Below are 15,031 nucleotides of genomic sequence, written 5' to 3' on the forward strand. Positions count from 1 at the left end.
TGGTAGTTAGTCAATTTCCAATATCTTAGGTAGATATTAATATCCACTGTCAAACCATGTTATATTGGTAAACTATGGTGATCTTTGATGTTACACAAACTCCTACCTTTAACGTCTGCCTCCATGGCAAATCTCCAGCAGTCTTTCTTTAAATGAATCACAATCTTGGTACCCTTCTGGACTCCCTCTGCCTCATTCATCTCATAGTTACCCGTCCTATACAATCAGATCACACACCCACAGTCAGTCAATAGAATATTTATAACGGTAAACATTTATTAGCTACAGTAGCCTTTAGTCAGTGCGCAGGCGGCACCTCCAGATGATACGCACGACTACAGATGTCACGCACTGAGAAAACCAGGGCGAGCGGCGAAGCCGCCAAGCGCTTTTACCAACTCGTTGCTTTGCTACCGGTAGGAGAAGTGTAATGCTATATGCATTAGCCTGATGAGTGATGGCCAATAAGAAGACAGAATTACCATAAATATCAATAGACCACACAACGTTACCCACAAACATTCCTGGTTCCTCAAGGATAATGGACGCACTAAAATGTCATGTGCTGAGGTCAACACAAAGAAAATGCATATGAATATTTCATGATCATGAATAACTGATTAGATAAACGAGTTGGTAAGGCGCTTCACGGCTCCTCCACTCACGCAGGTCTATTTTCATGTGTGACATCCGGGGTGCAGCCGCTGCATAAGCCTTGAATACAGGCTAGAGCTACAGTGGAACATAGCTATAATAAACACCAAAGTAATGAGCATTTGGCTATATTGATTGAAACCTTTGGCTTGTGATTTGACTGCATGTCATTCGTACAATATATGGAAACTATCAACTTTGAGAACAGATTAAGATTGTTAGATTCTCCATCCACTGGGGTCATCATCAAGGTCTACAATCCTAGCTCCACACCAACCTCCTGCAAGACGGAACAATTCTTCCCCATTCAGAGTGAAGTCAGTTCTCGAGAAACCAAGCTTTCCTGGGAAGCTGGCAGCCTTCAGGCTTATATGATGGTTATTTAAAGGCAGTGGACACTATTGGTATGTAAATACTCAAAATAACTGTAAGCATAAAAACTTACTTGGTAACAAGCAATGAAGAGCTGTTGATTGTATAAAACATTGTGAGAAACGACTACCTCTGAAGTAACGTAGTTTTTAAGAAAAAGGTAATTTCTCACTCAAATAATAAATAACTCCAGACCTGAAGCCTTTTATTATGCATCTGAAAGCATACTTTGGTAATTGTCAAAGACCAGTATTCTCACTTTAGTCAAGTCAATCTATGCAAAAAAATGGCTTAACCTAGACAAACCTGCAACATAAATGATTTTTATTTTGCAACAGTCTCTTAAAACCCTTCTAAACAACATATCAAAAAAGTAAAAAAAAGTAAGCAGGGGAATTATGCATAATTTGCATAAATTAAAAGTTGCCATTTTCGTCTCTATTTACACTAATGTATATATGCGCCCTGATAGTAGCAAAAGTTGTCAAATTTTCACCTCAAATTTGCATGCAAAAGGGTCTTGAAACCCTCCAAAACAAAGTATCAAAAAGGTAGAAAAAAGGAAGTACAGAAATTACGCATAATTTGCTTAAATTAAAAGTTGCTGTTTTCGCCTCTATTTTCACTAGTGTATGTTTGCACATGCCCTGATAGTTGGCATAAAATAACAAATCTGTGCAAATTTTGACGCAATTGGTTGCGAAGTTGTGAGAGGGTGATGAAAGGAAAAACCTTCAAATTTCGTGTGCTTTCATATGCCTAAAAAATGTTTAAAAGACTTCAGGCCTATCACAAGCTCTCCATTGCTCGCTACCAAGTAAGTTTTTATGCTAACAATTTTTTTGAGTAATTACCAATAGTGTCCAGGGCCTTTAAAAAGAGCCGAGATTGAATGTGTGTGACTGAGTTACACTTACCCATCAGATGTCCAACGATAAGCTTGAGAATCTGGCTGATGAGATTGGGAATAAACATCTACACGATCTCCAACCATGAAAGCAGAATAAAAACCAACCCCAAACTGACCAACGATGCCACTACTTGTTGAGTCAACTTCCTCATCTGTATTCAATTCTTCAAGGAAGGCCTATGGAAGGAAAATTACAATTACTAAGTATTAGAACAACATTGCACAGAGCCAATGGAAAGTAATCTTTTATGATTCAAACCCTATCATTTGATATGAACACAATATAATGCGCCATATATTTTTGACCGCGTGAGGGTGCCGTAGTTTTAAGTTACTTTAGAAGTGGATTATAACGGCTCCTTTAAAGGTCTTATTGTCCGTGATGGATTAGATGTCTGTGGTGGTAATGTGTTCCAGTCTTTAATAACTGTTTTGGGTAAGAATGAATATACCCCACAAAAGTGATACAAATATGTTCGAGAGTGCCCTCAAGCAGTCAAAAATACGGCGCATTACTCCATGCTGTAAATGATTACTTACCTTGGATCCTGACCTAGCAATAGTTCCCAAATTGTTGATCATTTCTTGTTGAGTCATTCCTAGACCAGTGTCCTGCAAAGACAAACAACATTCATGATTAATATAATTGCCCTAATAGTTTATTCTCAGGAATATATTCCCATCCACCGCAATGGGATATATGATATACGATAAATAACAACAATAAATAATTGGTGTAAATGTTATAATGATAAGAAAATGTGGTAACAATTTATTATTACTCACTATCATTCCACGTCTCTTGAGTAAGCAACAAACTTTTCATCATTGTCTTACCTCGTGTAAGTATCATTCAGTACCATTTTTATGCATGGTTTTATGACCATGCATACATGTAAGATGCAGTTAACGATGTAGATGCTACTCATACTTTGACACCTTAATCTTGGTTTGCGAATTTGTTGTATCCTACCACTTATACACCTGCCATCGATTTCACAAAACTCTTCCTAACTTAAGACTAATCTTAGGACTTAGGACGAGTCCCAACCCTGCACTGTAGCATGCAGACCTTAAAATTAATCCTAAGTTAGGACGATTTACTCGTCCTAACTCGAGATAAGACGAGTCCTAACTCTTCGTGAAATCTTACGCTTTAACAATCATATTCATGAAATAATTTCTCCTGATCCATAATGAACTTAATACATTATTTGATTACAATAATCAAGCATATTGGAAGATTTTAAGCTACTGTACAATGTAGTACAGATTATCTGCATTTAAAAACAACAAAGACAAAAGCATAAAAACTACAGCAAGCCTAAATTTACATCTACATGTACCGTATTTTCCTGCGGATAAGATGCTCGGCGGACAAGGCGCAGGACGCTAAAATGACCAAAAAAATTCAAACGTCAGCAGACAAGGCGCACCGCCGCACAAGGCGCACGTTTAACCGCAAACAAAAGAACACCTGGCGCCACCCGTTGTCGGTACATTGACACAAAGACGTAATTTGTTGCCTTTGAGAACCTACATATACCGACCTTTATCCAATCAGCCAACGCTGTATATTGTAAATAACATAAAGTTCGGCCCAATCAGCGGGCAGAAACCATGGTCCACGCACTGTCTGAAGTTAATTTTATTTGCAACATGAACACAATGCCTCCCTGGACACATCCATCCAACGTCCCCACAAACTACGAGGATCCTTGCTGATACAGATACATTGCAACGACAGACGGACGTAGCGTGTGGGTGTAGTAATGTATCCTCCGGCCGGAATGTCGCTGCATGCACATTAATATGCACATGTACACAGTGGATTGCGCTGCTCAATCTCGAGATTGCACAACAGATGTTGGAGACCATGTGGGCACCGTATTGAACGATGTTCGCCGACGGGTTGCGCTAAGCCGTCGCATTTGCGCTGCCTGGAAATGCGCCAAAATTCCCACGTGACTGTGCGGATCCCAAGCATGCCCAGACATAGCCTGAACGTATGCAGTCAAATTCCATGCCGGACTTGAGAGCAGTGACTATTGGGCATCTATATCACTGCACGTTCATTGTATCCAAAGGGAATCACTGGATCTAGCAGCAGGGACCTTCAGGATAAAGACAGGGGCGCAGTCTAGCCCAGACACGTCGAGTCTTGTCTCAATGCGTTTATTGCTGGTTCACGTGTTTTTTACCAATAGAGGGCGTTTAACCTCACGCTATTACAATGTTCAAAAACGCCCTCTAGCGTTCAATGTTTCTTGTATTTATTGTCACACTCACAGTAACAACCACTATAGGCGTGATATCTTTTGTGTTGCGTGATTAAATTTACAGACCTCGGAACGGTTGCGTTTTGGGGCTAATTTTCTGTGTCGTTTTGAAAGATTTTCGAGTCTGAACTTGGACATCGTTGATTTTACAGGCAAGTTTCATGCAAGGGCAACCATGATTTTAACAACCGTTCCTACCCGAAGTTTTGAAGCAATAAAATAAAATAAACTCTCAAAGTTTACCACACAATAGCGGTTGGGTGAATGACGTTTGTACGAAGTTATTGACTGTCAATCGTTTTCGGAACGAATACCCGGCCACACAGAAAAACGTTTGTACACTGCCGACGTCTGTTGGACCGAAAGCTAGACGCATTGCGGCATTAATGGAATGAAAGCACGGTCATGGGGAGTAAACACGTTGCAGCATTGTTGGAATAATTGGACCGTCTGGGGGATTGCGGCATTGTTCGAACGAAAATACGGTCACAGTGTCTGAATAGCCTTGTTCGACCGCATTATTGAGTAAGGATTCTTCACACAAAGATCGTTGATTTGCACTGGACATGAAGGTATTTTTTATTTCACGCAATGATCATAAAAAAAAATCAATCGTCAGCAGACAAGGCGCACCGAAAGATAAGACGCATCGATGTTTTGGGGGTCTAAAAAGTCAGATAAGACGCGTCTTATCCGCAGGAAAATACGGTATGTAAGAATGAGGTGGACCATGTGAATACAGACAGACAAGCCCAAGGAAAGGAAGAATGTCATGGCCTAGCGGTTAAGAGCAACGGACTCAAACTCTGGTGTTTCTGATCACCAGAGTGTGGGTTCAAATCCTGGTCATGACATCTGTGTCCTTAAGCAAGACACTTGACCATGATGCTTTGTCCATCATAAAGCCGTACGTCCCGTGTGTTGTGTAAAAGAAGTCAGTGCACTTATCAAAAAGAGGGGTTGGGCCCAGTGTTCCTAGGTTGGATTGGCTGCATTTGCGCCACAGCAACTTGTAAACCAATGTAAAAGGAGTTGATCTCAAAATTCAAACTTCGTCCCTCATACCTTGCAAAAAATACTGTTTGTTTAAGCGCCTTGAGTGCCTCTGAGTGATGGGTATGCGCTACATGTTAGAAGCCACTGTTATTACTATCATTACTTGCAGTCACAGATATGTTATTACAGAACAAATCCACTGTATAATGTACTCACTTGAATAGTGAAGGTTCCAGCTTCTTGATTGGTTGCTATGTGAATCTCTAAAGGCAGGCCTTGACTGACCCCTGACCCAGAAGTCAATGATGTGTAACGTAACTTTTCCAGAGCATCACTTGCATTGGAAATGAGTTCCCTGATGAACACCTAAAGAATGTCATAATTTACAATCAGTAATTTATTACACATGAATGAAGAGATTAAAGGCTTACATAAAAGGTACTTGGCAATATTGGTGAATCAAAATAATTGTTAGCACAAAAAAACTTCCTTGGTAACAATCGATGGAGAGCTGTTTTAAGAAAGAGGAAATTTCTCTCTCAAATATTAAAATACATGTACTTCAGGCCTGAAGCATTTTATTAGGCATCTGAAAGCACACAAGTTTGTGCAACAAGGGTGTTTTTTCTTTCAATATTCTCTTGCAACTTCGATGACCAATTGAGTCAAAATTTGTGATTTTATGCATTGGGGTACACAAAGTTAGACAACTGCCTGGTCTTCGATAATTACCAAAGGTGTCCAGTGCCTTCAATTGCAACTAAATGTATGGACTGATGTTTTGATGTCAAGGTTTATCAGGTCACAGTTTTCAACATAATACGAGGAAATGCTCGCAATGTGCTGCTTTTAGTCATCTTAACTGAACTTTTCTTAAAGGTAAGCTTTATAATATTATTATCTTCAAACTGTTGTAAGTCATGGAGGTAGAAATAGTTTAATGTAAATCTGTGGACATTGTGTTTTGCGTCACAAAAAGTACCCAGACCCTTTAAATAAAATTATTTGTTATATTTACCTCATTCTCAGAATAAAGTGATTTGGCAACAATGTCAAGTAACATCTTCGTCTCAGCTTGAAATTCATGTTTATGTGCGGACCCTAAAAATAGACAATCCAAACAAATTTTATCAAATTAAACTCAAACAGCTGCAAGAACTGAATACATTCATGTACATTAGCCTACAGATTAACGGGGGACATTGCCTTGGATTGGGCGAGACTATCTGGGGTAGACGTGCACAAGTTACCGAATTATGCCAGTCAATACGTGTTTTTATATTACACCTTTGTCTAAAATATGAATTATGAAAAGAAACATTTCAAGGTTTTACTCAACTGTTTTAATTCAACAATTTACCCATGGACACTTATAACACACTCTTTAAGTGTATCCTTCAGCAAGGTGATGAATGTGATTTTGATTTACTCTTATTATATCAAGGGCAAGTAGTGAAAGAACTGGAAATAGTACATCAGTGCATGAACACTTCTTTGGATCACTGCTTACATGATAATACAGGCCTGGAACTACTCACAGGCCACCGAGGCCATAACATCTGTTGCCCCTGGTCTTGGCCTTGGTGCCCTTCAAAAGTTTCCCATTGATGAAACTCCAGGGCTGATATTATGCAGAGGATCTACTACATACATATAAGATACCAATAGAGATTGAAATAATAATAACTAGTATTTAGTGTGCTCTCCATACATGAACAGGTACATACATGAACACAATCATTTGTGTTGACAATAAACTTGGACTGATCTGAAGTCACAGATTTGGATGGATGATTATCTTACCAGCCACTGACTCTACATCTTGGATGATATTATGGAGAGATTCTTCCTCTGTTTGGTTGGATGTCTCAGCCTGCTCAGTATACAGAGAAGATGACGTGTGTACACATCGAGGTATAGGCCTACTGCTTAAGAAAGGAGGCACACTCCTCACAGAATCACTACCTGTATAAAAGACAATTAAACATGTGGATTCAAAAAGGCAACCATGGTAAATGTGGATTCAAAACTTCCAAATTATTTTGTGACTTGTTTTACTCATTTCTCAAAAACTACACGACTTCAGTTACTAATATTTGAAGGGAAGCTTTCCACTATCATAATCTTCAAACCCTGTAAGTTTAATGTAAATCTGTGGCCATTTTGAAAAAGTACCCCAATCCTTTAACAGTTCTATGCCTCTTTTGTAGATGTTACACTTAAAAACACAAACCGTTCCAGGATTCAGGCAACTTTAAGAATGTAACTTCTGATTAGGGTCCTACTACTTGCCGTCAACTCGCCGTCTACTCGCTTGGTGCCGTCAACTCGCCGTCAACTCAACCAATATACATTAAAAATCCACAACAGAGGCATAAAACTCTTTAGTATTAGCTAAAAGATAATTTTCATAAATTTTAGGTTACATTTCGGTTATTTTTACTACATTTAGTTAAGTTGAAAAAATTATCGCGAATCAGCAAAGCTGTCGGCCGCCGTATTGCTTTTTCACAGAGCTTGTACAACATGGAGAACAGAGGGCGCATTCCTGAAAACGGAATAGTCTTGGCCCAAGCTGTCAATCTTGGTAATGCATAGTGTATCATGTACTGCACAATTATGTACTGGTCAAAACTAATCCATACCTGCCGTCTGGGTAGTGGTTGAGTTGACGGCGAGATGACGGCACTGACGGCGAGTAGTAGGACCGCTGATTGGAGGCATCTATTTCAGTTTTATTTTTACCATCACATTGCGGATATCATGAGATTTAATTTGTATATATAATAATTACTATACTATTAATAAGAAATGAAAAACAAATGGATAATTAATTTTCATATAAATATTAAATTGTTGCGAGTATCGCCAGCAGACGGGTCTCACTTTCAGGATGTAGACATTGATGGCTACGACGGTTGTGTATGGGACTTGCAGCCCCAGATTCTTCTTGAGTGCCTTCAGTACCTGCAATAATTTAAAAAAAATCAAACCCTGTTATTTTAATTTAAAAAAAAATGAATCCAAAATTCATATGCACTGTTCTTTAATAATCAAATTTCATTAGATGAAGAATTTCCAGTGTTATTTAAAAACTCAAATTTGGAATGTATTTGTTAAAATAAAAAATAAATTTGATGAAGAATTTACAAAATCAACCTAACAAACATAATATGCAATGTTCTTTAAAAACTCAACTTTCGTTTGAGTTCGGTTTTATAACTTGCATTTTGAAATAAATTTGAAATGTATTTGTTAAAATAAAAAATAAATTTGATGAAGAATTTACAAAATCAACCTAACAAACATAATATGCAATGTTCTTTAAAAACTCAACTTTCGTTTAAGTTCGGTTTTATAACTTGCATTTTGAAATAATTGACGGCGTTTTTAATTTACGAAAATTTAATTTGTTAACGGCAGTGGACACTATTGGTAATTACTCAAAATAATTGTTATCATAAAACCTTTCTTGATTACGCGAAATGGAGAGAGGTTGATAGTATAAAATATTGTGAGAAACAGCTCCCTCTGAAGTGACAAAGTTTTCGAGAAAGAAGTAATTTTCCAAGAATTTGATTTAGAGACTTCAGACTTAGAATTTGAGGTCTCGAAATCAAGCATCTGAAAGCACACAACTTCGTGTGACCATGGTGCGACAGGGGTGTTTTTTCCTTTCATTAATATCTTGCAACTTCAACGACCGATTGAGCTAAAATTTTCACAGGTTTGCTATTTTATGCATATGTTGAGATACACCAAGTGAGAAGACTGGTCTTTGACAATTACCAATAGTGTCCAGTGTCTTTAAAAGAAAATGAACTTAAGTTTGTACCTTTTTGTGGCCTTTGGGTTTGACAGGAGCGATTAGCTGTTCTCTTCAGGTGCGATGGGTTGGGACAGCTGGAGCTGGTTGATGTGATGGCTTCGCTAATTAAATGCTCCACGATGACTCCTGCTGAAAAGAAGAGGTCCAGCTTTGCCGTCCTCTTCACTGCCGCAGTCACCTCTACTGCAACATCTCCTCCAGGACGGGAAGGCTGGCTGTGGATCTCATGGATGCCAATTGCCTGCTCCACGATGACTCCAGCTGACCGGAAGCAGCCTGCTTTGCCATACTCTTCACTGCAGCAGTCACCTCCACTGCAACATCTCCTCCAGGACAGGAAGGCTGGCTGTGGATCTCATGGATGCCAATTGCCTGCTCCACGATGACTCCAGCTGACTGGAAGACGTCCTGTTTTGCCGTCCTCTTCACTGCAGCAGTCATCTCCACTGCGACATCACCTCCAGGACGGGAAGGCTGGCTGTGGATCTCATGGATGCCAATTGCCTGCTCCACGATGACTCCAGCTGACCGGAAGCAGCCTGCTTTGCCATCCTCTTCACTGCAGCAGTCACCTCCACTGCGACATTTCCTCCAGGACGGGAAGGCTGGCTGTGGATATCGTGGATATCATGGATGCCAATTGCCTGCTTCACGATGACTCCAGCTGACCGGAAGACGTCCTGCTTTGCCATCCTCTTCACTGCAGCAGTCACCTCCACTGCGACATCTCCTCCAGGACGGGAAGGCTATCTGTGGATCTCATGGATGCCAATTGCCTGCTTCACGATGACTCCAGCTGACCGGAAGACGTCCTGCTTTGCCATCCTCTTCACTGCAGCAGTCACCTCCACTGCGACATCTCCTCCAGGACGGGAAGGCTGGCTGTGGATCTCATGGATGCCAATTGCCTGCTCCACGATGACTCCAGCTGACCGGAAGCAGCCTGCTTTGCCATCCTCTTCACTGCAGCAGTCACCTCCACTGCAACATCTCCTCCAGGACAGGAAGGCTGGCTGTGGATCTCATGGATGCCAATTGCCTGCTCCACGATGACTCCAGCTGACCGGAAGCAGCCTGCTTTGCCATCCTCTTCACTGCAGCAGTCACCTCCACTGCGACATTTCCTCCAGGACGGGAAGGCTGGCTGTGGATATCGTGGATATCATGGATGCCAATTGCCTGCTTCACGATGACTCCAGCTGACCGGAAGACGTCCTGCTTTGCCATCCTCTTCACTGCAGCAGTCACCTCCACTGCGACATCTCCTTCAGGACGGGAAGGCTATCTGTGGATCTCATGGATGCCAATTGCCTGCTTCACGATGACTCCAGCTGACCCGAAGACGTCCTGCTTTGCCATCCTCTTCACTGCAGCAGTCACCTCCAATGCGACATCTCCTCCAGGACAGGCAGGATGGCTGTGGATCTCATGGATGCCAATTGCCTGCTCCACGATGACTCCAGCTGACCGGAAGACGTCCTGCTTTGCCATCCTCTTCACTGCAGCAGTCACCTCCACTGCAACATCTCCTCCAGGACGGAAAGGCTGGCTGTGGATCTCATGGATGCCAATTGCCTGCTTCAAGGGACTCCAGCTGACTGGAAGAAGTCCTGCTTTGCCATCCTCTTCACTGCAGCAGTCACCTCCACTGCGACATCTCCTCCAGGACGGGAAGGCTGGCTGTGGATCTCATGGATGCCAATTGCCTGCTCCACGATGACTCTAGCTGACCGGAAGATGTCTGCTTTGCCATCCTCTTCACTGCAGCAGTCACCTCCACTGCGACATCTCCTCCAGGACGGGAAGGCTATCTGTGGATCTCATGGATGCCAATTGCCTGCTTCACGATGACTCCAGCTGACCCGAAGACGTCCTGCTTTGCCATCCTCTTCACTGCAGCAGTCACCTCCACTGCGACATCTCCTCCAGGACAGGCAGGATGGCTGTGGATCTCATGGATGCCGATTGCCTGCTCCACGATGACTCCAGCTGACCGGAAGACGTCCTGCTTTGCCATCCTCTTCACTGCAGCAGTCACCTCCACTGCGACATCTCCTCCAGGACGGGAAGGCTGGCTGTGGATCTCATGGATGCCAATTGCCTGCTCCACGATGACTCTAGCTGACCGGAAGATGTCTGCTTTGCCATCCTCTTCACTGCAGCAGTCACCTCCACTGTGACATCTCCTCCAGGACAAGAAGGCTGGCTGTGGATCTCATGGATGCCAATTGCCTGCTCCACGATGACTCCAGCTGACCGGAAGACGTCCTGCTTTGCCATCCTCTTCACTGCAGCAGTCACCTCCACTGCAACATCTCCTCCAGGACAGGCAGGATGGCTGTGGATCTCATGGATGCCAAATGAGAAATGTGCACCAGCTTGGCACACAGACACCCTGCACCTCTTTGAATGTTGCGTACATTGCAAAGCCAGGTGGTGGCAGATGACGTAATGTAAAGCCACTCTTCTTCCACTTCTTGTTGTAACTATACCCGTGGCTGTCAACCAGTATTGCCTTCCAACGTTGAGAACCTCCGTTGACTACCTTGAAAGTTGCAGTGTCATTCTCGTTGAGGCCTTGAACAGTGGCAGGTAGTGGGGCATCGGGAAGAGGATTCTCCTCTGGAACACTGGGGACGGTGAAACTTGCATTGATGCTAAACTCTGGTCGTTGTGTTACAGGGAATCTTCCAGGGACATTATAATAATAATAATAATAATTGTGGCTTCTTATATAGCGGACATGTCCGTCACCCAGTGACGCTCCTGGCGCTGTAACATACAGTATTTCCTGCCAGATGTGGGACTACGTTTGAATCATGAGACCTAATTCTGATAGCACCATGTAATGCTTTTACAAGGTGCTGCGGCGCAATTTGCTGCCGATCGGACCAGGAACACCGGGGCAAACCCCTTCTCTTTTCGATAAGTGCACTGGGTCCTTTTACATGCTTTACATAACACATTGAAAGATTCGGCCGACTCCTGGTTACCAGAAAAGACAAGTCAACTTCCATCACATCATAAACAATTCCAGCAGAAGATTGTTCTAAAGCAGAAGCTCTAGAACACTCTCCAACTGGAATTGGAAAATCAGTCATAGAAATTGAACATTGAACAAGAAACATTTTTAGTCCTCGGCAGAAAACCCAGTCTCACAGGCCAGATGCTGCCATCTGTTGCAGCGGTCGCAGCAAAGTGTTGTCTGATTCCTTCGAACAGACTTGGTGCAGAACACGCAGGGATACTTCATGATGTCTTGAAAGTCTTGAATCTTGACACAGGAAACACTTGATAGCTTGAGGTACACAATAGTTGATACAACTGACTGCTTGTGCTATCATCTTAGACTTCTATACTGTACAGGTAGCAAGCTTCAGTGGATCGACAAAGACATCAAACAAACTTAAAGCTGCCCGACGTCTTGAGTTGAGCTGCATTAGCAAGCCCAATTAGTGAGAACAACTGACTGGTGGTGGTTTGATTGGCAGTTTTGGCCCCTTGTCATCTCTATTAAGAATTTATCTCCAAATGCAGGCCGCTCTCCACCATCAACAAAGCCAATCAGTGATTGAACGATGATTTGATTTGATTGACAGTTGCTTGAAAGAAGTTACTTTCTAGTATTATATTTCACCCCAAACATGCCAAATAAAGCACACAAATTCTCTTTCTATTTCATTATACTTTTCTTCAGGTCACTGCTTTTGAAAATTCATTATGTTCACTACACTTTACTTTTGTTCGCACTTATATCAACATTGTCATCAAACGAGTATGTTGGAGCACCATCCGTTTGGAATTACTACTGGTACTACTATCTAATACAAATAACATTTATTATACGCTTATTTACAAACTCTTCATATTACATAAGCTACACAAATTATCCACTCTTATTTTAATGTTGATTTGCTTACTCTGCTAATAACATTATTGTTGTATTTAAGAGTCCCTGCCTGTAAGAGTGTACCAAGTGATACATCATCATACCAAACGAATAAATCCAAAATTTTAGTTTGCTGACGCTTTCGGTTTTGGAGTTACCAGTTATCAAAGTTTTGGCCTAAAAGCCCTCGAGAAACGAATAGTACATTCCCTGTAAACACAAAAATGTGCGCCAAGGTCATCCCAACAAAAGTAAAACATTTTTTGAAACCTATAGTTGGGCCTATAACAAAAGTAAAAAAAATAAATTGGGATCTCGCTGGCGCATCATGTTACGCGCACCTGTAAGTATAAGCATGTATTGTGAACTTTTGTTCTGTAATATTTGTTAGCGCCACTCAAATCCCATTTGGTTTTTGCTTTTTATGTGTTGCTGAGAATCTATATAATCATAAAACGCAGACAACTTAATGGGATCATATTGGCGCGTGGATTTCTAGACGATGCAAAATGGCCCGAAATAGGCAGTAGTGTAGTTCCATATGACCTTTGACCTTTGTTATATTGGTGGGCCAACATGATCCCAATTATTTTTCAATTGAAATCTGTTTAGGAACACTCAACTTAACCAAATACAAGAAAACATTGATGGGATCTTGTTGGCACAGATACTTACAGTGATGAAAAAAGTGAATGTTGTGCCAATTTAGGCCAAAATGTGTGGAATGACAATACTTTAGAAAATTTTCAAAAAATCCTTTGACATGCAAGTTGCAGAGATCCCAAGATTCTTTTTTCATTTGTCATTAGATGAAAACTGTTCCAATACCCAGTTGCCATAAAAACAATTTTTTGTTGTTGGCGCGCGAAGTTACGGAGGTGCGAAAACGCAATATATTGGTAAAATTTGAACTTTGACCTCTATTATCTCTCTGCGCCAACGAGATCCCACGCACTTTGCACTTAAATTTGTTTTAGGGATGCAAGCTCTTTCATTTGAACTTGTTCAATTCATGGGATCCTATAGGCGCGCTGAGTTATGAGGCGTTGAAAATGGCACGAGGGCACTGTTCGTCAAAGGTTCAGGTGCGCGTAACATGAAGCGCCAACGAGATCCCAAATTTTTTTTTTTACTTTTTTTTAAGCCCAACTGGAGGTTTCAAAAAATGTTTTACTTTATTTGGGATGACCTTGGCACACGCTTTTGTGTTTACAGGGAATGTACTATTCGTTTCTTGAGGGCTTTTTGGCCCAAACTTTGATAACTGGTAACTCCAAAACCGAAAGCGTCAGCAAACTAAAATTTTGGATTTATTCGTTTGGTATGATGGTGTATCACTCTATATTTTTGGAAGAAGATCTGTGAACCCATGAATCACACCCCCCCCCCCCTAATTTGGTACATTCTTACAGGCAGGGACTCTTAATCAAAATAATACACACATAGCTTTTTGTGACAAAAAATGGAGGAACAATTAGTTTAAAAATTACCAAGTACACCACCGTCAAACACATTTCTGACTAAAAGTGCGGATTGTTTTTTTTTTTCTTTCCAGGGGTGCGTTCCACTCGCACAAACGACTCGCAGCTGTTCCCGCAAACGAGTTGACTTGGGTACGAGTTCAGTGAGTTGGTCCACGAGTTGACTTAGGTACGAGTTGACTCGGGTTCGAGTTGACTTGAGTACAATATTTTGGGTACGGGTTGACCCGTTTCACCTTCGGTTTTTCCCATTCACAAAATTTCAATCACCTGACCTAGCCCAGGTTGGACTTCTCCGTTGCAGGCGACGCGACGGAGTCCTGGGTATAAAGGTCCCATACCATTAAGAACAATTTTCAAAAATCTGTTTAAAATATTTCTACCTACCTCGGGACTCGCATGCTCCTTGTAGTTGGAATTCAAAGTTTGCATTATTTAAAATTGTTGAACTTTCTCCTTTAGTGTTAATATCTTGTGAAAAGAAAATTGAAATTAGCGTGTTCCAATCCCACTAACTTCCATGTAAACACTTTCTTGCACTGATCACTAGCTGCCTACTATTTCCAGCCAAATCGCTGTCAACCCGCGTTAACCAAACACTAAGCAGATGGATAATAGTCG

General features: G+C 41.5%; 1 protein-coding gene across 1 annotated transcript in view; it reads right to left on the reverse strand.

The window, feature by feature from the left end:
- Window positions 1-15,031, reverse strand: part of LOC139936030 (heat shock protein 75 kDa, mitochondrial-like) — a 44,640-nt gene that overhangs the window by 24,346 nt on the left and 5,263 nt on the right. Inside the window, exons 2-7 of the mRNA XM_071930738.1 lie at window positions 7,015-7,172; window positions 6,230-6,312; window positions 5,428-5,577; window positions 2,477-2,548; window positions 1,944-2,113; window positions 107-216 (exon numbers count right to left, since the gene is read on the reverse strand). Coding sequence (XP_071786839.1) covers window positions 107-216; window positions 1,944-2,113; window positions 2,477-2,548; window positions 5,428-5,577; window positions 6,230-6,312; window positions 7,015-7,172 — 743 coding nt within the window. The remainder of the gene's footprint in view (window positions 1-106; window positions 217-1,943; window positions 2,114-2,476; window positions 2,549-5,427; window positions 5,578-6,229; window positions 6,313-7,014; window positions 7,173-15,031) is intronic.

Source organism: Asterias amurensis, chromosome 4 (genome assembly GCF_032118995.1).
Source record: "Asterias amurensis chromosome 4, ASM3211899v1".
Taxonomy (NCBI): Eukaryota; Metazoa; Echinodermata; class Asteroidea; order Forcipulatida; family Asteriidae; genus Asterias; species Asterias amurensis.